This window comes from Mastigoproctus giganteus, chromosome 2, assembly GCF_048544385.1.
Source record: "Mastigoproctus giganteus isolate SK-2022 chromosome 2, ASM4854438v1, whole genome shotgun sequence".
Lineage (NCBI taxonomy): Eukaryota > Metazoa > Arthropoda > Arachnida > Uropygi > Thelyphonidae > Mastigoproctus > Mastigoproctus giganteus.
In genome coordinates this window covers 266,577,364-266,599,906 of record NC_143576.1, presented here as the reverse complement: position 1 = coordinate 266,599,906, position 22,543 = coordinate 266,577,364, and the positions used below count along the sequence as shown (strand labels likewise).

Below are 22,543 nucleotides of genomic sequence, written 5' to 3'. Positions count from 1 at the left end.
GAGGGAATGACTAAGTAGGTAACAAAGGATTGTAGTTGATTATGAAATTATAACGAATTTGGATTTATAGAGAGTATAACACAGAGTGATAGTAACTGTTTTAAATGGATAAAACGCTTATAGAGTGCCCTGCTAGTTAAAGGATTATAGGATTAGATACGGGAAACGGTTAATTACTATTGTTGATTATGAATGATGAACTGGTCTGTAGTTGAAGAAAGGATTTGCTAACTGAGGTATATATATATATATGTATGTATATGTGGTGATTTTGGAAAGTGATATAAATATGTATATATATATAGCTACTTAAAATTGTTTATTGCCATGCTGGAAGCCACTTGTAAACCTACTAGGACAGTTGATTGGTCGGAAACTCATGTAAGGATCATAAGATGTAATGACTCTTAGATCCGTTAGAACCCAAGGATGAGACACACGAAGAAAATAATGATATGTATATATATAGGTATGAAAACTCTGTAGTTTGAATTACAAAGATATACACAGATAAGGCCTAACAGCCTAACAAAGCTACACATATTAAAGTTCACAGTCAATCTTAGCTATTGATTGGAAATGTATATATATATATATATATTGTCAATAAATATTATTATGATTTGGTACTTTAGTGTTTGTCAGTCATTTTGAACTTCAGCCAATCCAGAGGAGAAAAAAAAATATTGAGACCCCCTTAGAGTCTAGAATCTTCTGAGACACAAACAAGTCAGGTGTAAAATGGGAGGGGACTAAACGGGGGGCACAGTAGAGTACAGGGAATAATTAAATAAGCCCTTATAGCATTGTGGAACAGGTTGAAATAAAAAGAGGATATTTAATCAGGAAATTATTTAAATAAATAAAAGTAAAAAAAACAATAAATAATAAACATAAAAAATAACCCCCCCCCCACACTTGCATGTACACCAATAGCATTAGCATTAGTAGAGGCATATGATGCAAGAAAGCAAGCTTATTCAGCATCAGCCAAAAAAAAAACAAAAAAAAAAAAAAAACCAACCACTACTCCCATTTCACCCCTCCGTTCGTTTGAAATACCTGTCCAGCTGAGCCTTAAATTTGTTTAGGCTATCAACTTCAACAACAAGCGATGGGAGTCTATTCCACAAACCAACTGCCCGCTGGCTAAAGGAAAATTTCCGCACATCTATCCGAAATCCGTCCTTCCTCAATTTGAATTTATGCCCTCTCAGGTGATTATTCTGAGCCAGAGGAAGAATCCCATCGGCATTGAGCATGCTCAAGCCATTCAAAGCCTTATACACCTCTATCAGATCACCTCGCCGATGCCTAGTCTCCAGGCTCTGTAATTTGCAAAACTTAAGCCTTTCTTCGTAAGAGCAACCCTTTGTTCCATTCACTAATCTTGTTGCCCTTCTCTGTACTCATTCCAGTAGCTCTACATCCTTCTTGAAATGAGGCCTCCAGACCTGTATACAGTACTCAAGGTGTGGCCTGACCAATGCCTTATACAAGGGAATAATCACATCCCTGTCCCTGCTAGAAAAATTCCTGTATATCATTGACAAGACACCATGAGCTACTCTTGCAGCTCGTCTGCACTGCTCAGAGAACTTCATATCTGCCTGCACAATTACCCCCAGGTCCTTTTCATTCTCTACCACTGTCAGCGTAGTCCCACAGAGTTGATACGGTGATCTGGGGTTACTGTTTCCCATATGTAGTACTTTACATTTGTCAATGTTAAACTTCATTTGCCACCTCTCAGCCCATCTGCTCAACCTTTCCAGATCCTGTTGCAGCAGCATAGTATCAGTAGTGTCCTTAACAACCCTGCCAACCTTGGTATCGTCTGCAAACTTGGACATTAAGCCTGATACACCATCATCAATATCATTTATAAATACAGAAAACAATAATGGACCCAACACTGAACCCTGAGGAACTCCACTAATAACATTAGTCCACGTTGAGCAGTGTCCATTGATTACCACTCTCTGTCTTCTGCCACTCAACCATCCCTTTATCCATAGCAGCAATTTGCCTCCAATGCCGCACTTCTCCAATTTGTGCAGCAGTCTTCCATGCGCAACAGTATCAAAAGCCTTTCTAAGATCCAAATATATAATATCAAAGTTATTCCCTGCATCCAGTTCTTTTGTGACTACATCATAGTATCCAATCAAATTGGTCAGACAAGACCTGCCCTTAACAAAACCATGCTGTGTCTGAGCTATAACTGAATTCTTGTCCAGATGATCCTGCAGTGCTTCTTTAACCAGTGTCTCCATTAATTTTCCTGGAACCGAAGTTAAACTAACAGGTCTATAATTACTTGTGTCAGCCTGTGATCCTCCTTTGTGAATTGGGGTTACATTTGCACATCACCAGTCCATGGGTACCTCCCCTGAGTCCAAAGAAGCTCTCATAATTATGGCTAGGGGTTTGCTTACTTCCTTTGCTGCCTCCTTTAATATAACTGGATAGATCCCATCCACCCCGGGTGCCTTTTTTATGTTTATCCTCAACAATTTCTCCTCCACTTTCCTCTCAGTTATTAGAAAATCATCTAGCTCACTGCCAATGTTTACTTCACCTACGACATTCCCCTTCCTGAATAACTCCTCATGTGTGAATGTAGATGCAAAATACTCGTTTAGATTGTTAGCCACCTGAGCTGGATCCTCAACTATTGAACCATCAACATCCAGTGGACCAATCTGATTCATCCCTTTCCTTCTTGAGTTTAAATAGGTAAAGAACTCTTTTCTGTTTTTCTTTGCATCCTTTGCCAAGGATTTCTCATAATCTGCCTTTGCCTGCCTAATCTCCTTTGTGACTTGGTTACAGACCAACATATATCTATCATAGGCTTCCATGTCACCCATTAATTTGTATGTATCCCATGCATTTTTCTTCTCTGCCATATGTCTCATTAGTTCATCTGACAACCATTTAGGCCTGAACCTTGAACAATATTTCTTGGTTGGTATGTAAAGCCTGGTAGCTTCCAAGATTAGTTCCTTGAATGCTTCCCATTTTGAATTTGCTGTTGGTAACAGCATCAGTTGGTCCCACTGTAGATACTTAGTATTTACAATACTAAGAGTATAGTAAATAAATTTGATGAGCATGAATTGCTAGTCGAGACATCAAAGGCAGATATTGTTGGGATATCAGAGACATGGTGTCACACAGATATAAGCAATGCAGAATTGGAATTTGGGGAATAATATGGGTACAGAAAGGGAGGAGGGATTATGCTGTTAGTTAAGAAACACAAAATCTAAGGAAGTGTATCCAATGGGTTACGCTTCCAATTACGGTACTAAGTACTATAGGTTCTAATACCACTAGTGTTTGGGGTTCACATAACAAAAAAAAAAAAAAAAAAAGATGTTGGTGAACAATGGAATGTTGAGTCTGTTTGGTGTGACATAAGCACTGGGAAAGGAAAAATGAGAGTAGGTGTGGGTTATAGGTCTTATGAATCTGATGAGTATAATGAGCAATTGTGCAGAGAAATAGTGGGCCTATAAATCAGAATGTCTTACAATGGGGGATTTTAATTTTCCAGATAGTGACTGGAACTTGTGGATTGGTCACTCACACACTAGCAAGACTTGTGGATTTATTGGATGGATGTTTCTTACAGCAGCATGCTTGAGAGACAACCAGAGGGAGTAATACTCTTGATCTCATTATCAGCAGCGATTATTCATGCATTAAAAATTTACAGATTAGTATTAGCATTAGTAGAGGCATATGATGCAAGAAAGCAAGCTTATGCAGCATCAGCCAGAAAAAAAAAAAAAAAAACTTCCACTTCACCCCTCCGTTCGTTCGAAATACCTGTCAAGCTGCACCTTAAATTTATTTAGGCTATCAACTTCCACAACAAGGGATGGAAGTCTGTTCCACCAACCAACTACCCACTGGCTAAAGGCAAATTTCCGCACATCTATCCTACATCTATCTTTCCTCAATTTGAATTTATGCCCTCTCAGGTGATTATTCTGAGCAAGAGGAAGAATCCCATCAGCATTTTGCAAGTTCAAACCATTCAAGGCTTTATACACCTCTGTCAGATCACCTCGCCAGTGCCTAGTCTCCAGACACTATAATTTGCAAAACTTAAGCCTTTCTTCGTAAGAGCAAAACTTTGTTCCATTCACTAATCTTGTTGCCCTTCTCTATCCTCGTTCCAGCATCTCTACATTCTTCTTGAAATGAGGCCTCCAGACCTGTATACAGTACTCAAGGTATGGCCTGACCATTGCCTTATACAAGGGAATAATCACCTCCTTATCCTTGCTAGAAAAATTCCTGTATATCATTGACAAGCCACCATTAGCTACTCTTGCCGCCTGTCTGCACTGCTCAGAGAACTTCATATCTGCCTGCACAATTACCCCCAGGCCCTTTTCATTCTTTATCACTTTCAGTGTAGTACAACAGAATTGATACGTTGCTCTGTGGTTACTGTTTCCCATATGTAGTACTTTAGATTTATCAATCTTAAACTTCATTTGCCATCTCTGAGCCCATCTGCTCAACTTTTCCAGATCCAGTTGCAGCAGCATAGTGTCAGTAGTGACCTTAATAACCCTGCCAACCTTTGTATCGTCTGCAAACTTGGACATTAAGCTTGATATATCATCATCAATAAGGCGCCTCCGTAGCCAGGTGGAAGGAGCAGCAGTGCATAGCACACGCTTCTTGATTAGACCGGGGTTCGAGCCCGTCACCAACAAATACGGAGGATGCGGAAAGGTCAAGGGAATGACCACCACATATCCCGGAGCAATATGGCCTTAGTTGCTAATGCTCCTAAAAACCAAATAACAAACAAACAAACAAATCATCATCAATATCATTTATAAATACAGAAAACAACAATGGACACAACCCTGAGGGACTCCACTAATAACATTAGTCCACGATGAGCAGTGTCCTTTGATTACCACTCTCTCTCTCCTCCCCCTCAACCACCTCTTTATCCATAGCAGCAATTTGCCTCCAATGCCACACTGCTCCAATTTGTGCAGCAGTCTTCCACGCGTAAGTATCAAAAGCCTTTCTAAGATCCAAATATATAATATCAAAGTTATTCCCTGCATCCAGCTCTTTTGTGACTGCATCATAGTATCCAATAAAATTGGTCAGGCAAGACTTCTCCTTAACCTGAGTCTCCTTAAGTCTTCTCCTGTCTGAGCTATAACTGAAGTCTTGTCTAGATGATCCTGCAGTGCTTCTTTAACCAGTGCCTCCATTAATGTTTCTGGAACAGAAGTTAAACTCACAGGTCTATAATTACTTGTCAGCCTTTGATCCTCCTTTGTGAATTGGGGTCGCATTTGCGCATCTCCAGTCTATGGGTACCTCCCCTGAGTCCAAGAAAGCTCCCATAATTATGGCTAAGGGTTTGCTTACTTCCTTTGCTGCCTCCTTTAATATAACTGGATAGATCCCATCCACCCCAGGTGCCTTTCTTGTGTTTATCTTCAACAATTTCTCCTCCACTTTACTCTCGGTTATTACAAGATTATCTAGCTTACTGCAAGAGTTGAATACACCTCTTGCATTCCCTTCACTGAATAACTCCTCATCTGTGAATGTAGATGCAAAATACTCATTTAGTTTGTTAGCCACCTGAGCAGGATCAACAACAGTTGAACCATCAATATCCAGTTGATCAATCTGATTCATCCCTTTCCTTCTAGAGTTTACATAGGTAAAGAAATCTTTGCTGTTTTTTTTTGCATCCTTTGCCAAAGATTTCTCATAATCTGCCTTTGCCTGCCTAACCTCCTGTGTGACTTCGTTATAGACCAGCTTATATCTATCTGTCATAGGCTTCTGTGTCACATGTTAATTTATATTAATCCCATGCATTTTTCTCCTCTGCCCTGTATCTCATTGGTTAATCTGACATCCATTTAGGCCTAAACCTTTAACAATATTTCTTAGTTGGTATGTAAAGCCTAGTAGCTTCCTAATTGGTTATGCAGTTTTCTCTCTGATCGCTCACTGAAAGTGATGGTAGATGGTTCTTTGTCTTCTCACTTCTCCAATGCGGTGTCCCCCAAGGTTCAGTTCTTTCCCCCACTCATTTCTTCTTGTATATTAATGACCTTCTTCCATTGACTGGAAATCCTATCCATAGTTTTGCCAATGATAGCACATTGCATTCCACTTTCCATTTTGCGAAACCTTGTCCTGCTCAATCAGCTTCAACTTCTCGAAAATCTGCTATCAATTCCTTAAATGTCAATCTTCAGGTAATTCTCCAGTGGGCAAAGACAACTTAGTTGATTTCAACCTTTCTAAAACTCAGTCTTGTCTTATATCTCGCAAAAATGATTCTTCTGCTCCCATGCTTATCTTTAGTGACACTCCGATTTCTAGCCGAAATGATATATATCTTTTGGGGATTACCTCATTTATTCATTCAAATGCTGTTTTCTGGAACAACCTTCCTTCATACATATTTGCTGAAATTACAATCTAGAAAAGTCCAATGTCAACAAATATCTTCTTTTGTCTTCTCAAATTCCAACCCAAGCACGGTACTAAGTACTATAGGTTCTAATATCTCTTGTGTGTGGGGTTCACATAAAAAAAAAAAAGGTTCCAAGATAAGTTCTTTGAATGCTTCCCATTTTGAATTTGCTGTTGGTAATATCATCAGTTGGTAACACTGTATAGAATTTAAATACTGTGTCAGACCATCGTAGTCACCTTTATGAAAGCAATAACCCCTTCCCTTTACCCCTGATGGTAGTTACCTCTTTTTGTAAATCCCACTTCAGCACACTGTGATTACTGCCACCTAGTGGTTCCTTTATCTGCCAATTGTTAATGCATTAAGAATCACTACTGATAATCAAATCAAGAGTATTCTTCCCTCTAGTTGCCTCCCAAACATGCTGATGTAGAAAACAATCATCCAATAAATTCACAAAAGCCTTGCTAGTGTGTCAGTGACCAACCAACAAATTCCAGTCAGTATCTGGGAAATTAAAATCCCCCATTATAAGACTCTCTGATTTACTGGCCCACTCTATTTCCCTGTACATTTTCTTATTATACTCATTACTTCATTTGCCATCTCTGACAAATGCAAGAAAGCAAGCTTATGCAGCATCAGCCAAAAAAAAACAAAAAAAAACCCACTTCCACTTCACCCCTCTGTTCGTTCAAAATACCTGTCCAGCTGAGCCTTAAACTTATTTAGGCTATCAACTTCCATGACAAGGGATGGAAGTCTGTTCCACCAACCAACCACCCGCTGGCTAAAGGCAAATTTCCGCATGTCTATCCTACATCTGTCTTTCCTCAATTTGAATTTATGCCCTCTCAGGTGAATATTCTGAGCGAGAGGAAGAATCCCATCAGCATTGAGCATGCTCAAACCATTCAAGGCCTTATACACCTCTATCAGATCACCTCGCTGGTGCCTAGTCTCAAGACACTGTAATTTGCAAAACTTAAGCCTTTCTTCGTAAGAGCACCCCTTTGTTCCATTCACTAATCTTGTTGCCCTTCTCTGTCCTCGTTCCAGCAGCTCTACATCCTTCTTGAAATGAGGCCTCCAGGCCTGTGTACAGTACTCTAGGTGTGGCCTGACCATTGCCTTATTTATACAAGGGAATAATCACCTCCTTATCCCTGCTAGAAAAATTCCTCTATATCATTGACAATACACCCTGAGCTACTCTTGCGCCCGTCTGCACTGCTCAGAGAACTTCATATCTGCCTGCACAACCACCCCCAGATCCCTTTCATTCTCTACCACTGTCAGTGTAGTACCACAGAGTTGATACTTTGCTCTGGGGTTGCTATTTCCCATGTGTAGTACTTTACATTTGTCCATGTTAAATTTCATTTGCCACCTCTCAGCCCATCTGCTCAACCTTTCCATATCCTGTTGCAGCAGCATAGTGTCAGTAGTGTCCTTGACAACCCTGCCAACCTTCGTATCGTCTGCAAACTTGGACATTAAGCTTGATATACCATCATCAATATCATTCATAAATACAGAAAACAATAAAGTACCCAATACTGAACCCTGAGGGACTCCACTAATAACATTAGTCCACGATGAGCAGTGTCCATTGATTACCACTCTTTGTCTTCTCCCCCCTCAACCACCCCTTTATCCATAGCAGCAATTTGCCTCCAATTCCACACTGCTCCAATTTGTACAGCAGTCTTCCATGTCAACAGTATCAAAAGCCTTTCTAAGATCCAAGTATATAATATCAAAGTTATTCCCTGCATCCAGCTCTTTTGTGACTGCATCATAGTATCCAATCAAATTGGTCAAGCAAGACTTCCACTTAACAAAACCATGCTGTGTCCGAGCTATAACTGAAGTCTTGTCTAGATGATCCTGCAGTACTTCTTTAACCAGTGCCTCCATTAATTTTCCGGGAACAGAAGTTAAACTCACAGGTCTATAATTACTTGTGTCAGCCTTTGATCCTCCTTTGTGAATTGGGGTCACATTTGCACATTTCCAGTCTATGGGTACCTCTCCTGAGTCCAAGGAAGCTCTCATAATTATGGCTAAGGGTTTGCTTACTTCCTTTGCTGCCTCCTTTAATATAACTGGATAGATCCCCCCCCCCCGGTGCCTTTCTTGTGTTTTTCTTTAACAATTTCTCCTCCACTTTACTCTCAGTTATTACAAGATTCTCTAGCTTACTGCCAGAGTTGAATACACGTCTGGCATTCCCCTCGCTGAATAACTCCTCATGTGTGAATGTCGATGCAAAATATTCATTTAGTTTGTTAGCTACCTGAGCAGGATCATCAACAGTTGACCCATCGATATCAAGTGGACCAATCTGATTCATCCCCTTCCTTCTAGAGTTTACATAAGTAAAGAACTCTTTGGTGTTTTTATTCACATCCCTTGCCAAGGATTTCTCGTAATCTGCCTTCGCCTGCCTAACCTCTTTTGTAACTTGGTTACAGATCAACTTGTATCTATCATAGGCTTCTGTGTCATGTGTTAATTTGTAAGTATCCCATGCATTTTTCTTCTTTGCCATATGCCTCATTAGTTCATCTGACATCCATTTTGGCCTAAACCTTGAACAATATTTCTTAGTTGGTATGTAAAGCCAGGTAACTTCCAAGATAAGTTCTTTGAATGCTTCCCATTTTGAATTTGCTGTTGGTAACATCACCAGTTGATCCCACTGTATAGAATTTAAATACTGTCTCAGTCCATCGTAGTCGCCTTTACGAAAGCAATACCCCTTCCCTTTACCCCTAATGGTAGTTACGTCTTTGAGTAACTCCCACTTCAGAACACTGTGTTCACTGTCACCCAGTGGTTCTTTTATCTGCAGATTCTTAATGCATGAAGAATCACTACTGATAATCAAATCAAGAGTATTACTCCCTCTAGTTGCCTCCCGAGCATGCTGATGAAGAAAACAATCATCCAATAAATCCACAAAAGCCTTGCTTGTGTGTGAGTGACCAGCCCCCAAATTCCAGTCAATATCTGGGAAATTAAAATCCCCCATTATAAGACTCTCTGATTTACTGTCCCACTCTATTTCTCTGTACAGTTTCTTATTATACTCATCAGAGTCATTAGGCCTATAACATACTCCTACTCTCAATTTTGATCTCCCAATACATAAACAAAGCTGGCACGTGTAGCAACTGAATAAACAACACCATAAAGGCAGAAACACTATTAACACCTCACTAGCTCATACTTTACTAAAGCACATTTCTGGAGGTGACTACCATAAAACAAAAACAATTTCCAGTTGCATTTCTGCTGGTGGAATCTGTTATAAATTGTTAGTAAACCTGATCTAATTGCATTTGCAATAATACCGATAGCTGGAATTGTGTCAGTTTTTACGTTATTATGGTGAAATGTGTTTCCCCCTTCACTGAAATAAAAAACAAAAATACATTTTCAGAATCTTCTCTTCATTCCTATCATGTTGCATTCAGTTGGGGTGATTCTACATTGGACTGCCATTTCTTGTAAACACAAAGGCAAATTGTGTATAAGCGAATTCTGTTCATGTTATATATGATATCCTTCCCCTATTTATAAATCATGTATGATCGAATTTGTGTAGTGTAAATGTGTTATACGAGGACTGACTGTACTTTGCATTTATTTGGCAATTGTAACATTTGTCAATGTTACAATTGCCATTTCTCCGCCCATCTGCCTAACTTCTCTGGATCCTTCTGACAAGAATGACAGTACTATACTGTCATTCTTGTCATTAACCACCCTGCCAACCATCTGCAAATGCGGACATTATTATTATAATTAGCCATATGGTGAGATCTTCGAGACTGGAACAGGCGGATCGGATCTGCCTGTTCCGATCTCGGTGATCCATGAAGAAAGATAAGATAAGCCATATGGTGCAAGGAAGCCTTGATGAGTCTTTTGCTGCACCAACGAAAAAAGAATTTGAGTTACCCTGTGTGTGTGAGAGAGAGAGAGAGAGAGAGAGAGTCAGAAGTAGAAGGGAATCACCAAGAGAAAGAAAAATGATGATCGAGTTAAAGACCCTGGGTGTGCCAAGCCCATACTCGCGAGATGTGAGCCCCTTTGGGTTATGTCCCTTAGGAGGGAGTATATGATGAGAGCCTTGTCGATCAATTCGGCCCTGGAGGGATTGTGCAAGGCTCAAGGGGTAGAATTTTTTTCAGCCTGGACTGTACTTGTTAACAGGAGAGATTGCTTCTACAGGGATGGGATACACTTAAATAGAAAGGGTGCAAGAATTTTTGCTGATGCTGTCGAGGCAGTGTTAGGTGGGTCGGAAAACTGCTAGTTGGGGGGGATACAAGGACTAATAGATTAACAGTAGCCAGTGGCAGAGGTGGAAGTGATTCTTGCACTGCTTCTATTGAAATGAGCAGAAGTCTGAAAAACAAGATGCAGGATATTTCAGAGACTGCTGGTAGTCATTGCGGTACAAGTAAACACATGGGTTGTGTTAGGGTAGCTAAGAATAGAAACAGGTGCATGTATACCTGCGTGTACACCAATGCTAGGAGTTTGGTAAATAAATTTGATGAATTTGAGGTATTGCTCAAAACATCAAAGGCAGATATTGTTGGGATATCAGAGACGTGGTGTCACACAGATATAAGTAATGCGGAACTGGAATTTGGGGAATACAATGTGTATAGAAAGGGTAGACAGGACAGGAGGGGAGGAGGGGTAATGCTATTAATTAAGAAACACATAAAGTCCAAGGAAGTGAAGCCAGTCGATATCGATGGACAGGGCAGTGTCGAGTCAGCTTGGTGTGATATAAGCATAGGGAAATCAAAATTGAGAGTAGGAGTGTGCTATAGGCCTAATGACTCTGATGAGTATAATAAGATATTGTACAGGGAAATAGAGTGGGCCAGTAAATCAGAGAGTCTTATAATGGGGGATTTTAATTTCCCAGATATTGACTGGAATTTGTGGGTTGGTCACTCGCACACTAGCAAGGCTTTTGTGGATTTATTGGATGATTGTTTTCTACATCAGCATGTTCGTGAGGCAACAAGAGGGAGCAATACTCTTGATCTGATTATCAGTAGTGATTCTTCATGCATTAAGAACCTGCACATAAATGAACCACTAGGTGGCAGTGATCACAGTGTGTTGAAGTGGGATTTACTCAAGGAGGTAACTACCATCAGAGGTAAAGGGAAGGGTTTTTGTTTTCGTAAAGGCGACTATGATGGTCTGAGACAGTATTTAAATTCTATACAGTGGGACCAACTGATGATGTTACCAACAGCAAACTCAAAATGGGAAGCATTCAAGGAACTAATCTTGGAGGCTACCAGGCTTTACATACCAACTAAGAAATATTGTTCAAGGTTTAGGCCTAAATGGTTGTCAGATGAACTAATGAGACATGTGGCAGAGAAGAAAAATGCATGGGATACATATAAATTAATGGGTGACATGGAAGCCTATGATAGATATAAGTTGGTCTGTAACCAAGTCACAAAGGAGATTAGGCAGGCAAAGGCAGACTATGAAAAATCCTTGGCAAAGGATGCAAAGAAAAACAGAAAAGAGTTTTTTACATACTTGAACTCAAAAAGGAAAGGGATGAATCAGATTGGTCCACTGGATATTGATGGTTCAACATTTGAGGATCCTGCTCAGGTGGCTAACAATCTAAACGAGTATTTTGCATCTACATTCACGCATGAGGAGTTATTCAGGAAGGAGAATGATGTAGGTAAAGTAAATATTGGCAGTGAGCTGGATGATTTTGTAATAACTGAGAGGAAAGTGGAGGAGAGATTGTTGAGGATAAACATAAAAAAGGCACCTGGGGTGGATGGGATCTATCCAGTTATATTAAAGGAGGCAGCAAAGGAAGTATGCAAACCCCTAGCCATAATTATGAGAGCTTCTTTGGACTCAGGGGAGGTACCCATAGACTGGAGATGTGCAAATGTAACCCCAATTCACAAAGGAGGATCAAAGGCTGACACAAGTAATTATAGACCTGTTAGTTTAACTTCTGTTCCAGGTAAATTAATGGAGGCACTGGTTAAAGAAGCACTGCAGGATCATCTAGTCAAGAATTCAGTTATAGCTCAGACGCAGCATGGTTTTGTTAAGGGCAGGTCTTGCCTGACCAATTTGATTGGATACTATGATGTAGTCACAAAAGAACTGGATGCAGGGAATAACTTTGATATTATATATTTGGATCTTAGAAAGGCTTTTGATACTGTTGCACATGGAAGACTGCTGCACAAATTGGAGCAGTGTGGCATTGGAGGCAAATTGCTGCTATGGATAAGGGGATGGTTGAGTGGCAGAACACAGAGAGTGGTAATCAATGGACACTGCTCAACCTGGACTAATGTTATTAGTGGAGTTCCTCAAGGTTCAGTGTTGGGTCCGTTGTTGTTTTCGGTGTTTATGAATGATATTGATGATGGGATATCAAGTTTAATGTCCAAGTTTGCAGATGATACAAAGGTTGGCAGGGTCGTTAAGGACAATACTGACGCTATGCTGCTGCAACAGGATCTGGAAAGGTTGAACAGATGGGCTGAGAGGTGGCAAATGAGGTTTAACATCGACAAATGTAAAGTGCTGCATATGGGAAACAGTAACCCCAGAGCAACGTATCAACTCTGCGGTACTACACTGACAGTGGTGGAGAATGAAAAGGACCTGGGGGTAATTGTGCAGGCAGATATGAAGTTCTCTGAGCAGTGCAGACGAGCTGCAAGAGTAGCTCATGGTGTCTTGTCAATGATATACAGGAATTTTTCTAGCAGGGATAAGGAGGTGATTATTCCCTTGTATAAGGCAATGGTAAGGCCACATCTTGAGTACTGTATACAGGTCTGGAGGCCTCATTTCAAGAAGGATGTAGAGCTGCTGGAACGGGTACAGAGAAGGGCAACAAGATTAGTAAATGGAACAAAGGGTTGCGCTTACGAAGAAAGGCTTAAGTTTTGCAAATTACAGAGTTTGGAGACTAGGCACCGGCGAGGTGATCTGATAGAGGTGTATAAGGCTTTGAATGGTTTGAGCATGCTCAATGCCAATGGGATTCTTCATGTTTCTCAGAATAATCACCTCAGAGGGCATAAATTCAAATTGAAGAAGGACGGATGTCGGATAGATGTGCGGAAATTTGCCTTTGGCCAGCGGGTGGTTGGTTGGTGGAACCGACTTCCATCACTTGTTGTTGAAGTTGATAGCCTAAACAAATTTAAAGCTCAACTGGACAGGTATTTCGAACAAACGGAGGGGTGAAATGGGAGTGGGTTTTTTTTTTTTTTTTTTTTTTTTTTGGCTGATGCTGAATAAGCTTGCTTTCTTGCATCATATGCCTCTGCTAATGCTAATGCTAATGTCTGATATGCCTACATCAATATTATTGAGAAATATAAAAACCAACAATGGACCCAACACCAAACCCCAGATGACTCCACTAATTATATTAGTCCATGAAGAGCAATGTCCATTGATTACCACTCTCTGTTTTCTCCCACTCAACCATCTCTTTATCCATAGCAGCAACTTGCCCTTAATGCCGCATTGCTCCACTTTGTATGTGCAAGAGTATCAGAAGCTTTCCTGAAATCCAAGTATGTGATATCAAAGTTATTTTTTTGCATCTGGTTCCTTTGTGACCACATCATAGTATCCATTCAAATTGATCAGAAAAGATTTCCTCTTAACAAATCTATGTTGTGTCTGGAGTATAATTTCAGCCTTTTCTAAATGATCCTGCATTACTTCTTTTACCACTTTACCACTTTTACCAGTGAATTCATTATTTTCCCTGGAACAGAAGTTAAACTAACAGGTCTGTAATTACTCGTATCACCTTTTGATCCCTCTTTGTGAATTGGGGATATATTTGCACATCTACAGTCTGGTGGGAACTTCTCTGTATCCAAGGAGGCTCTCATAAATATGGCTAACGGTGTGCTTCCTTTTCTCCTTTAATATAATTAGATAGATCCCACCCACCCAGTTGCCTTTCTTATGTTTAACTTCAATAATTCATCTTCCACTTTCCTCTCACATATTACAAAATCATTATGCTACCTGTTAATCATCATCATCATCAGCTATTTTCAATCAACTGCAGGATGAAGGCCTCTCCAGCAACTTTCCAGTTCCTTCTGTTTTGTGCAATGGCCATCCATTTAATACCCACAAACTCATGAATTTCATCTGTCCATCTCTGTTGTCGTCGTCCAGGTTTTCTCTTAGCTCCTCTTGGGTACCATTCTGTTATTTTCTTAGGCCATCTGTCATCATGTCTTCGAGCTATAAGTCCTGCCCAAGACCATTTTAGTTCTTTAGTTTTGATAAGAATGCCCTTTACATGAGTTTCCTGCCTAATCCATGTGTTTCTCTTCTTATCTAACAGTCTGATTCCCAGCATAATTCGTACCATTCTTCACTGTGTAGTTGTCAGCTTCTCTTCCATTCTTTTGGTGAGTGCCCAAGTTTCACTTCCATAAGTCATAGTGGGGAGTATACATTGGTTCATTATTTTACATTTCAGACAAATTGGGATATTGCTCCTTAGTATGTGACTATATTTCCTGAAGCTATCCATCCAAAATTTATTCTTCTCTTGACTTCCATCCATTTATCATTATTACAGCTAATGACTTGTCCCAGATAAGTATATGACTCCACCTTTTCAATTACTGCTCCTTCAATCATTATATCCCTTTCTGTGGCATACTTGTTCATCATTACTTTTGTTTTAGCCATATTCATCTTTAGTCCAAAATCCTTACTAACTTTGCATAAGTGATTAAGATTTTCCTCTAATTCTTTGGGATTGTGGCTTATGACCACAATGTCATCGAAAATCGTAAATAGTTTAGGTACTCTCCATTCACATTGACTCCTTCCTGCGACCAGTCTAATCTTTTGAAAGCTTCCTCAAGGGCAACTTTGGAGAAATTGTCTCTCCTTGTCAAACTCCTTTCTCAATTTTAAATGTACTACTGTCTTTGTCTAGTCTAATAAAGGAGGTAGCATTCTCATATATTTTCTTCAAGATCATAATATTTGGAGTATCTATGCCTTGTCTTTCCAGTGCCCGAAACATTGTCTTATGCTGTATGGAGCAAATGCCTTTTCATAATCCACAAATGCCAGGCATAATGGTGTTTTATATTCATTTGCTTTCTCCATTAGCTGTGACATTACGTGAAGGTGATCCATTGTTGAGAATCCTATCCTAAAGCGAGCTTGCTCTTTCGGTTGATTCTCATCAAGTATTCTTTCTAATCTGTTAGTAGTGATCCTTGTGAAAAACTTGTAGATATGGGATAAAAAGCTAATTGGTCTATAATTTCCAATTTCGGATTTATCTCCTTTCTTATGCAGCAAAACTATGATTGCATTATTCCATACCTTTTCTAATGCGTTTTGTGAAGAGTCTTGTCAGTTTTTGTGTCATGTCTCTTCCTCCCAATTTTAACAACTCTACAGTAACTTCATCTTCCCCTGGAGCTTTCTGATTCTTCATTTTCTTCAATGCATGTTCTACCTCATAAAGAAGGTTTTCGGGTATGTTGTATATGTTACTAATTTGCAATCCATCTTTCCCACTGCTAGCATCATTCCCTTGCTCCTTGTATAACTCTTTATAGTAGTCTTCTATTTGAATTATGCCTTCTCTGCTATTCATAAGTGCTGATCGGGCTATCCAGGTGGGTAAGGTGCCTGCCTGGCAACCCAAAGGTCGTGGGTTCGAATACCGCCTCGGGCTTGGATCAAAGTACTGCAAAAACCTTGGGAGGTGCACTATGGCCACAGAAGCCGATGCGCCAACAACTACCAAAAAAAAAAAAAAAAAAAAAAAAGCTATTCATAAGTACACCATCGCTATTCTTCAGTTTCAGTATCATTTGTCTTTCTGTATTACTGCTCATGACTGCTGATTTAAATCCTTTGTTTTCCATTAATGCTTGTTCTACTTTTCTTGTGTTAAATTGTCTTATGTCCTCTCTGAGTCTCTTTCTAATGGCTTTGCATAACTCAGTATACTCAATTTTCTCCCTGTCAGTGTTTTTCTTGCTCTTCATTTGTTGTCTTCAGTTCATAATGACATGTGTTTCTTGACTGATTTTTTATTTTTTGGATTTCTTTTTACCTATAGGTTTCTTGGGCTTTATCACTTTCAGAAAGTTGTAATATTCCTCGTCGATATCTTGGTCCTGGACAATCTGCAGAAGCTCAAACTCGTTCTTAAGTTCCAGTACATACTGCTTTTTCATCTCTTCTGTTATCTCAAAGACCTTTGTATTATTTACTTGAGTCAGTTTTTTTCCTTTCTTTTCTTACATCTATATCAGGTGTGCATCTTACCATTCGGTGATCACTTCCAACATTTACCTTGTTCAGGACGGTAATAGTATTCACAATATATCTTCTGTTAGTGAGGATGAAGTCGATTTCATTAGTTGGACTCTTCCATGTCCACTTTCTGTTCACCCTTTTCTTGAGAAAAGTGTTCATTACTGACATTCCTCTAGATTCTACAAATTCCAGAAGTCTTTCACCTCTTTCATTTCCTTCACCAATTTTAAAATTTCCTATAGTTCCCCCTTCTGCACTGTTTTGTCTCTTTCCAACCTTAGCATTGAAGTCCCCCATAGTAATAGTGTAGTGAGTTTTCTGTTCATTTAGAAGACTCTCAATTTCGGTGTACATTTCTTCAACCTCTTCATCATCATGGCTTGATGTTTGTGCATAAATCATTATAACCTTTAGCTTATACCTCTTAGCAATCCTGAGTAGTAGTCTTGACACCCTTGGTGATGTACTTTTGAATTCCAAAATGTTGTTTTTTATATTTTTATGGACCAGAAAGCCAACTCCACCTTCACTTCTTTCACTGTTTCCATTGGTGTACAGCAGATTTCCACTTGATAAACTTATAAGTGATTCATTTCTTCTTCTTTTTTCAGCCAAACCGATGATATTCCAATTTACATTTTGTTATTCCTTTTCCAGCTTTAGTATCCTGTCTTCATTGATGAGTGATCTTTCATTGTAACAGGTCAAGTTCAGTTTCCATGCATGGCAGCCTGATCATACCCAGAGATTCTTAGCACCCTCTGCTTCCACTCTGATCCTCTCGCTGCTGTAAAGGGGGAGTGAAAGCCGCTGGTGACTGAGGGACATTTGTTTTGTTGTGCTGTCATGTGCTGGAGGGTTTAGTCTTTTGTTCTTCACACACTGGGCACCTCCGTAGCCAGGTGGGAAGGAGCAGCAGTGCGTAGCACATGCTTCTTGATTAGACCGGGGTTCGAGCCCGTCACCACCAAACACGGAGGATGCGGAAAGGTCAGGGAATGACCACCGCATGTTCCCGGAGGAATATGGCCTTAGTTTCTAATGCTCCTAAAAACCAAATAACAAACAACAACAAACCTCTTCACACTGACCAGTCGTCTTGAAGGGAACCACTCTACACGTTCGGTGCCACATGAGTGACGTAACAGGGCTTACCATTGAGAAGGTGTGCATGAGTGAATTTTAGGGAGGCAGGCCAACTGGACTTCTCCTAAATATTCCGAAATAGAAAGATATTGGATCCATCAGTGTTTTGGACTGAGTGTCTGATAACACACAGAAAGCCTGTTCCCTTCTAAGCCCCCTGCTACCTGTTAGAGTGTGATAAACTTCTGGCATCTCCTTCCTTAATGGTTGGCTATATAATATCCTGATTAATTAAAGCTGCACTTGGAATATATTTTTAATAACTACAGAAATTTTATTCTCTTTTTCAAGGAAAATTAGCATAAAATATTTTGATTACATACCACCTTTCTCAATTTTAAACTTTTATCAATACAGATAAATAGATATTATGTGTTGTTATTAAACATCTAGGAATTGCTGTATTTGCATGGAAGGGAGAAACAGAAGAAGATTTCTGGTGGTGTATAGATAGCTGTGTTCATTCAGACAACTGGCAACCAAATATGGTAAGCACACAAATTGTCATTTAACATGTTCAATATCATTTATTAGTTTGTACTTGTTTATTATATTAGCATCAGATTTTTCTATATTAGTTTTAACAAATTGCACATCCTTGTTTTTAATTTCTAATGGGTTCTGTTTGCCTGCTGTTCTGTTTTCTAAATATATTTTGAATAGTCATTGTTTTAAAATATGCATTAAATATGTACTGAAATCTTTTTTTTCAAAAAAATAAAATAATAATAATAAGAAATAACTTTGTGAGAAATGGCTACATTTCTACATTAGGGAACAATATTATTCTGCAATGCAAATATACAAATGTCCATAATGCTTTTATTTTTCTTTATAAGAAATGCAAGCCAAAAATTTCTGGAATGGGGCAATAAAATTAATTTAAATATGTTAGTTAAATGTTGGTATTGTTCCCCATCAAAGTTTTCATCCCACAATTTAGACATTGCTCTCAGCACTTCTCCCAATGAAGTATCTTTGGAACTCTTGTTTTGTGGGTTTTTCTAACACTTTCTGTGATTCAGTTTGAATCTCTGTGATGTGTTCAAATCTTTTTCCTTTTAATTGGATTTCATTTTGAGGAACAGGAAGAAGTCACAGGGGCCAGATTGAGAGAATAAGGAGAGTGGGACCACACCATTTTGTTCTTGGTTAAAGGTTGCTGAAGTGACAAAGCCATGCAGATGCACATTATTGTACTGTAGAAGCTAATCCAAAGTACATAATTTGACTGGCTGGCTTCTCCTGATATCCTCTGTGAATTGCATTAGTCTACCACTGTAGAACTGGGGATTTATAGTTTGGCCTGCCCGAAGAAAACTGTGATGACTATTCCCTCATTGTTGAAGAAAACAAGCAGTATGCTCTTGATGTTTGATCTGATTTGCCTTGCTTTTTTGGGATGTAGAGATGATGATGTTTTCTCTGGGAGGACTGCTATTTTGTTTCTGGGTTATAAACATAAATCCAGCTTTCCTCTCTTGTTATGACCCCAGAAATCAAGTTTTGGGCTTTCCAGCTTGTGCTTGCAGGTCCAGGCACACAAAGCCATTTCTGTTTTGTCTGTCCAGCAAATGGGGCACAAATTTTCCAACAGTATATCTCATATATTAAATTTTCTGAAGTGCACAGAATGTACAGTAAAGTAGGCCCAGAATGCCACAAATATTGTTAATTATTTTTCCTTTTGACTTAATGCACTTTTTTCAACATTTTTATCAGTTTGACTTGGACAGATGAAGATATTGAAAAAAGAATGGAAAATGAGTGCTCAAAATTCTGAAGTTTGACATTAGGAAATGTGAATACCATTGCAAAGTTTGTGTTACTCATAGCATCATCATCATCATCAGACCCTTGTTTAGGATTTTGTAAGTTTCTGAAGCTGTTTTCATAAGTTTATGACAAAATTTGATACAAATTTGCAGTTCCTTAACATTTGCTATCTTACTAAGCTTCAGAAAATTATGAGACACACTCAGCAGAAGCACATTTAAATGACATTTGCATAACAGCACAGCAAAACATACTAGTGTCCACACTAACTTGCAATAAATTAGTTCAGTGGTATCTAACATGTGGGTAGTGCTGTACTACCCAGATGTAGTATAGCAGTGCACTGCTATACTACTTGTGGGCAGTTTAGAAACTTAAGGCTTATACTTCATATGTATCTTGAACTCATTCAGCATATTTTCATTGGATTTTTTTGTATATTTTCATAGTTAGCATTAGCATTAGTAGAGGCATTTGATGCAAGAAAGCAAGCTTATGCAGCATCAGCCAAAAAAAAAAAAAAAAAACCCACTTCCACTTCACCCCTCAAAATACCTGTCCAGCTGAGCCTTAAACTTATTTAGGCTATCAACCTCCACCACAAGGGATGGAAGTCTGTTCCACCAACCAACCACCCGCTGGCTAAAGGCAAATTTCCGCACGTCTATCCTACATCTGTCTTTCCTCAAATGAACAAAGGAACCTGGTACTTACTGCTCAAGAAGTGAATGAACAATTTGAATTTTAAAATAAAAAAAAAAAAAAAAATACTGGAATCGAATATATCTAACATGAAAATAAAAACGTTGTACCATTTTACATATTGTTATGTTATAGCCTCTCTTGCTGACATAAGGTATAAGGTATGTTCATGTCAGATGGCACCTGGGATTTCTCCCATCTCTGCATGTGTTTCGCTGTATTGAGGATAGTACAATGTCAAGCCAGAGACTTGAAAGTGTGTGGGCCGTTCTGTGCAGTGTGATATTCAAAGTATTCAAAGTATTTTATTATTATCTGCGGGCTCCAGGGTTTCCCCTATCCGCCGCTGAAGAGTAACTGTACATTATTTACAATTTGTGGTTTTACAAAACATCTTGATCCACCAACTTCACAGGAATGATTACAAACATATTATATAACCTTAACACTTGCAACTAAGTTATTACAATTTGTTGAAGGCACCAATTTCTGTATTAACCTTCACAACTTATACAACTATACAGATAGTTAGGACCTACCAGTTGGGTTACAATGAGGTCCGGTATATCTTACAATTTATACAATTTATGATTTACAATTTATACAGTGTAAGATTTACAATTTATACAATTTTAGATTTACAATTTATGTACCTTTTTTTTTTTTACAAGCCGAAGTCCCAGGACACCGTCCACCCAACAGTGATCCTGGCACATCGACTGATATATTCTGAATGCTAATATTGCCTTCCGGCAATAAATACAAATACATTTCCTCATCAGAGGTCTTGTAACAATACGATTAATACCAAGGAGGCAACTATATACAGTGGTAGTACACTTATTACATTACATATTTATTCTCAGCCGGCAAGTCCTTTCCTTCTGCGGAAAGCCTTGTCTGCAAAGTTAGCCAGTGCCTCATAATTTTCTTTACATTCTAAAAACTTGGTGAAGTTATTTACATCGTAAACTTCGGTCAATGCCTGAAGTTCAAATCGAATGTCTACATAATATCGACATTCTAAGATTATATGTTGGACTGTCTCCTCTGAGCCACATTTACAGAGAGGAGACGCAGCCAAACCCAGAGTAAATAACTTTGAGTTTAAGCTACCATGCCCGGATAAAAGGAAAGTTAGGTGAAGACCCGGGTTAAACCAGGGCCAATGTTTTTTGTCAAATTCGGAAACTTGAGGTATAAAAAGGGTAGTAATTCTTCCAGTGTTGGCATTAGTCCATTCGTTTTGCCATTCCTGGAGGAACTGGTTTCTTAATCTAGTGTTGTCTTCTTTCACTGGCACGTCTAGGTTTACAGAAAACTGGTTGAACTGTGCCGCAATACCCTTCCTTCTACAATACTGAAAGTAATTGTACAGCACTTCGTATTTAATTGGTAGTTTGCCGTTGATTACCTGTAATGCCGACGTTGAAATTGTGCGACAAGCTCTTGAAGTTGCAAGCAGGAAGAAGCGCTGGGCTTGAGTCAAGATTTTTTCCACCATGACTCTGCGTATACTGGGGCCCCAAGCGCCCGCAGCATAACAGACAATAGGAATAAATATACATTTGTAGTACAGCTTGAGAGTAGAGGGTTTCAGACCCCAAGAACCTTTGGTAATTCTGATTATTTTGCCTGTCAAAGTCTTGATTTTGCTTAGTACGTATTTAGCATGTGTAATGAATTGAAGTTTGTTATCTAACATAATTCCTAGGTATTTGTACGAGTTAACTAATTTTATTGATTGTTCTTTAATCTTAATACATGGAGGTCTATTTGGGTCTAATTTTCCTTTGAGAAGAATTTGTTTTGTTTTGGGAACAGAAATAGTTAATTTATGTGTACTACACCACTCATCTAGGTCTGATAGGACTTCATTGGCACGGATTTCAAGTTGTAGTCTGGAGTTTCCAGAAACAAGGATAATTAAATCGTCTGCGTAAGCCATCTTAGTAGTGCAATTATGTTCGGTAGCCAGCCACCCATCAAGGACCACATTCCAGCATACTGGTCCGAGAACTGATCCCTGAGGGCAGCCGCGAGTCACAGGTCTGGCAA

At 39.1% G+C, this 22,543-nt stretch overlaps 1 protein-coding gene across 2 annotated transcripts in view; it reads left to right on the top strand.

Moving 5' to 3' along the window:
• LOC150090455 (adenosylhomocysteinase-like 1) overlaps positions 1 to 22,543 on the top strand; it is a 619,708-nt gene that overhangs the window by 430,465 nt on the left and 166,700 nt on the right. For both annotated transcript variants that reach the window (XM_090369139.1, XM_090369138.1), the window contains exon 7: positions 18,401 to 18,495. In XM_090369139.1, coding sequence (XP_090225265.1) covers positions 18,401 to 18,495 — 95 coding nt within the window. The remainder of the gene's footprint in view (positions 1 to 18,400; positions 18,496 to 22,543) is intronic.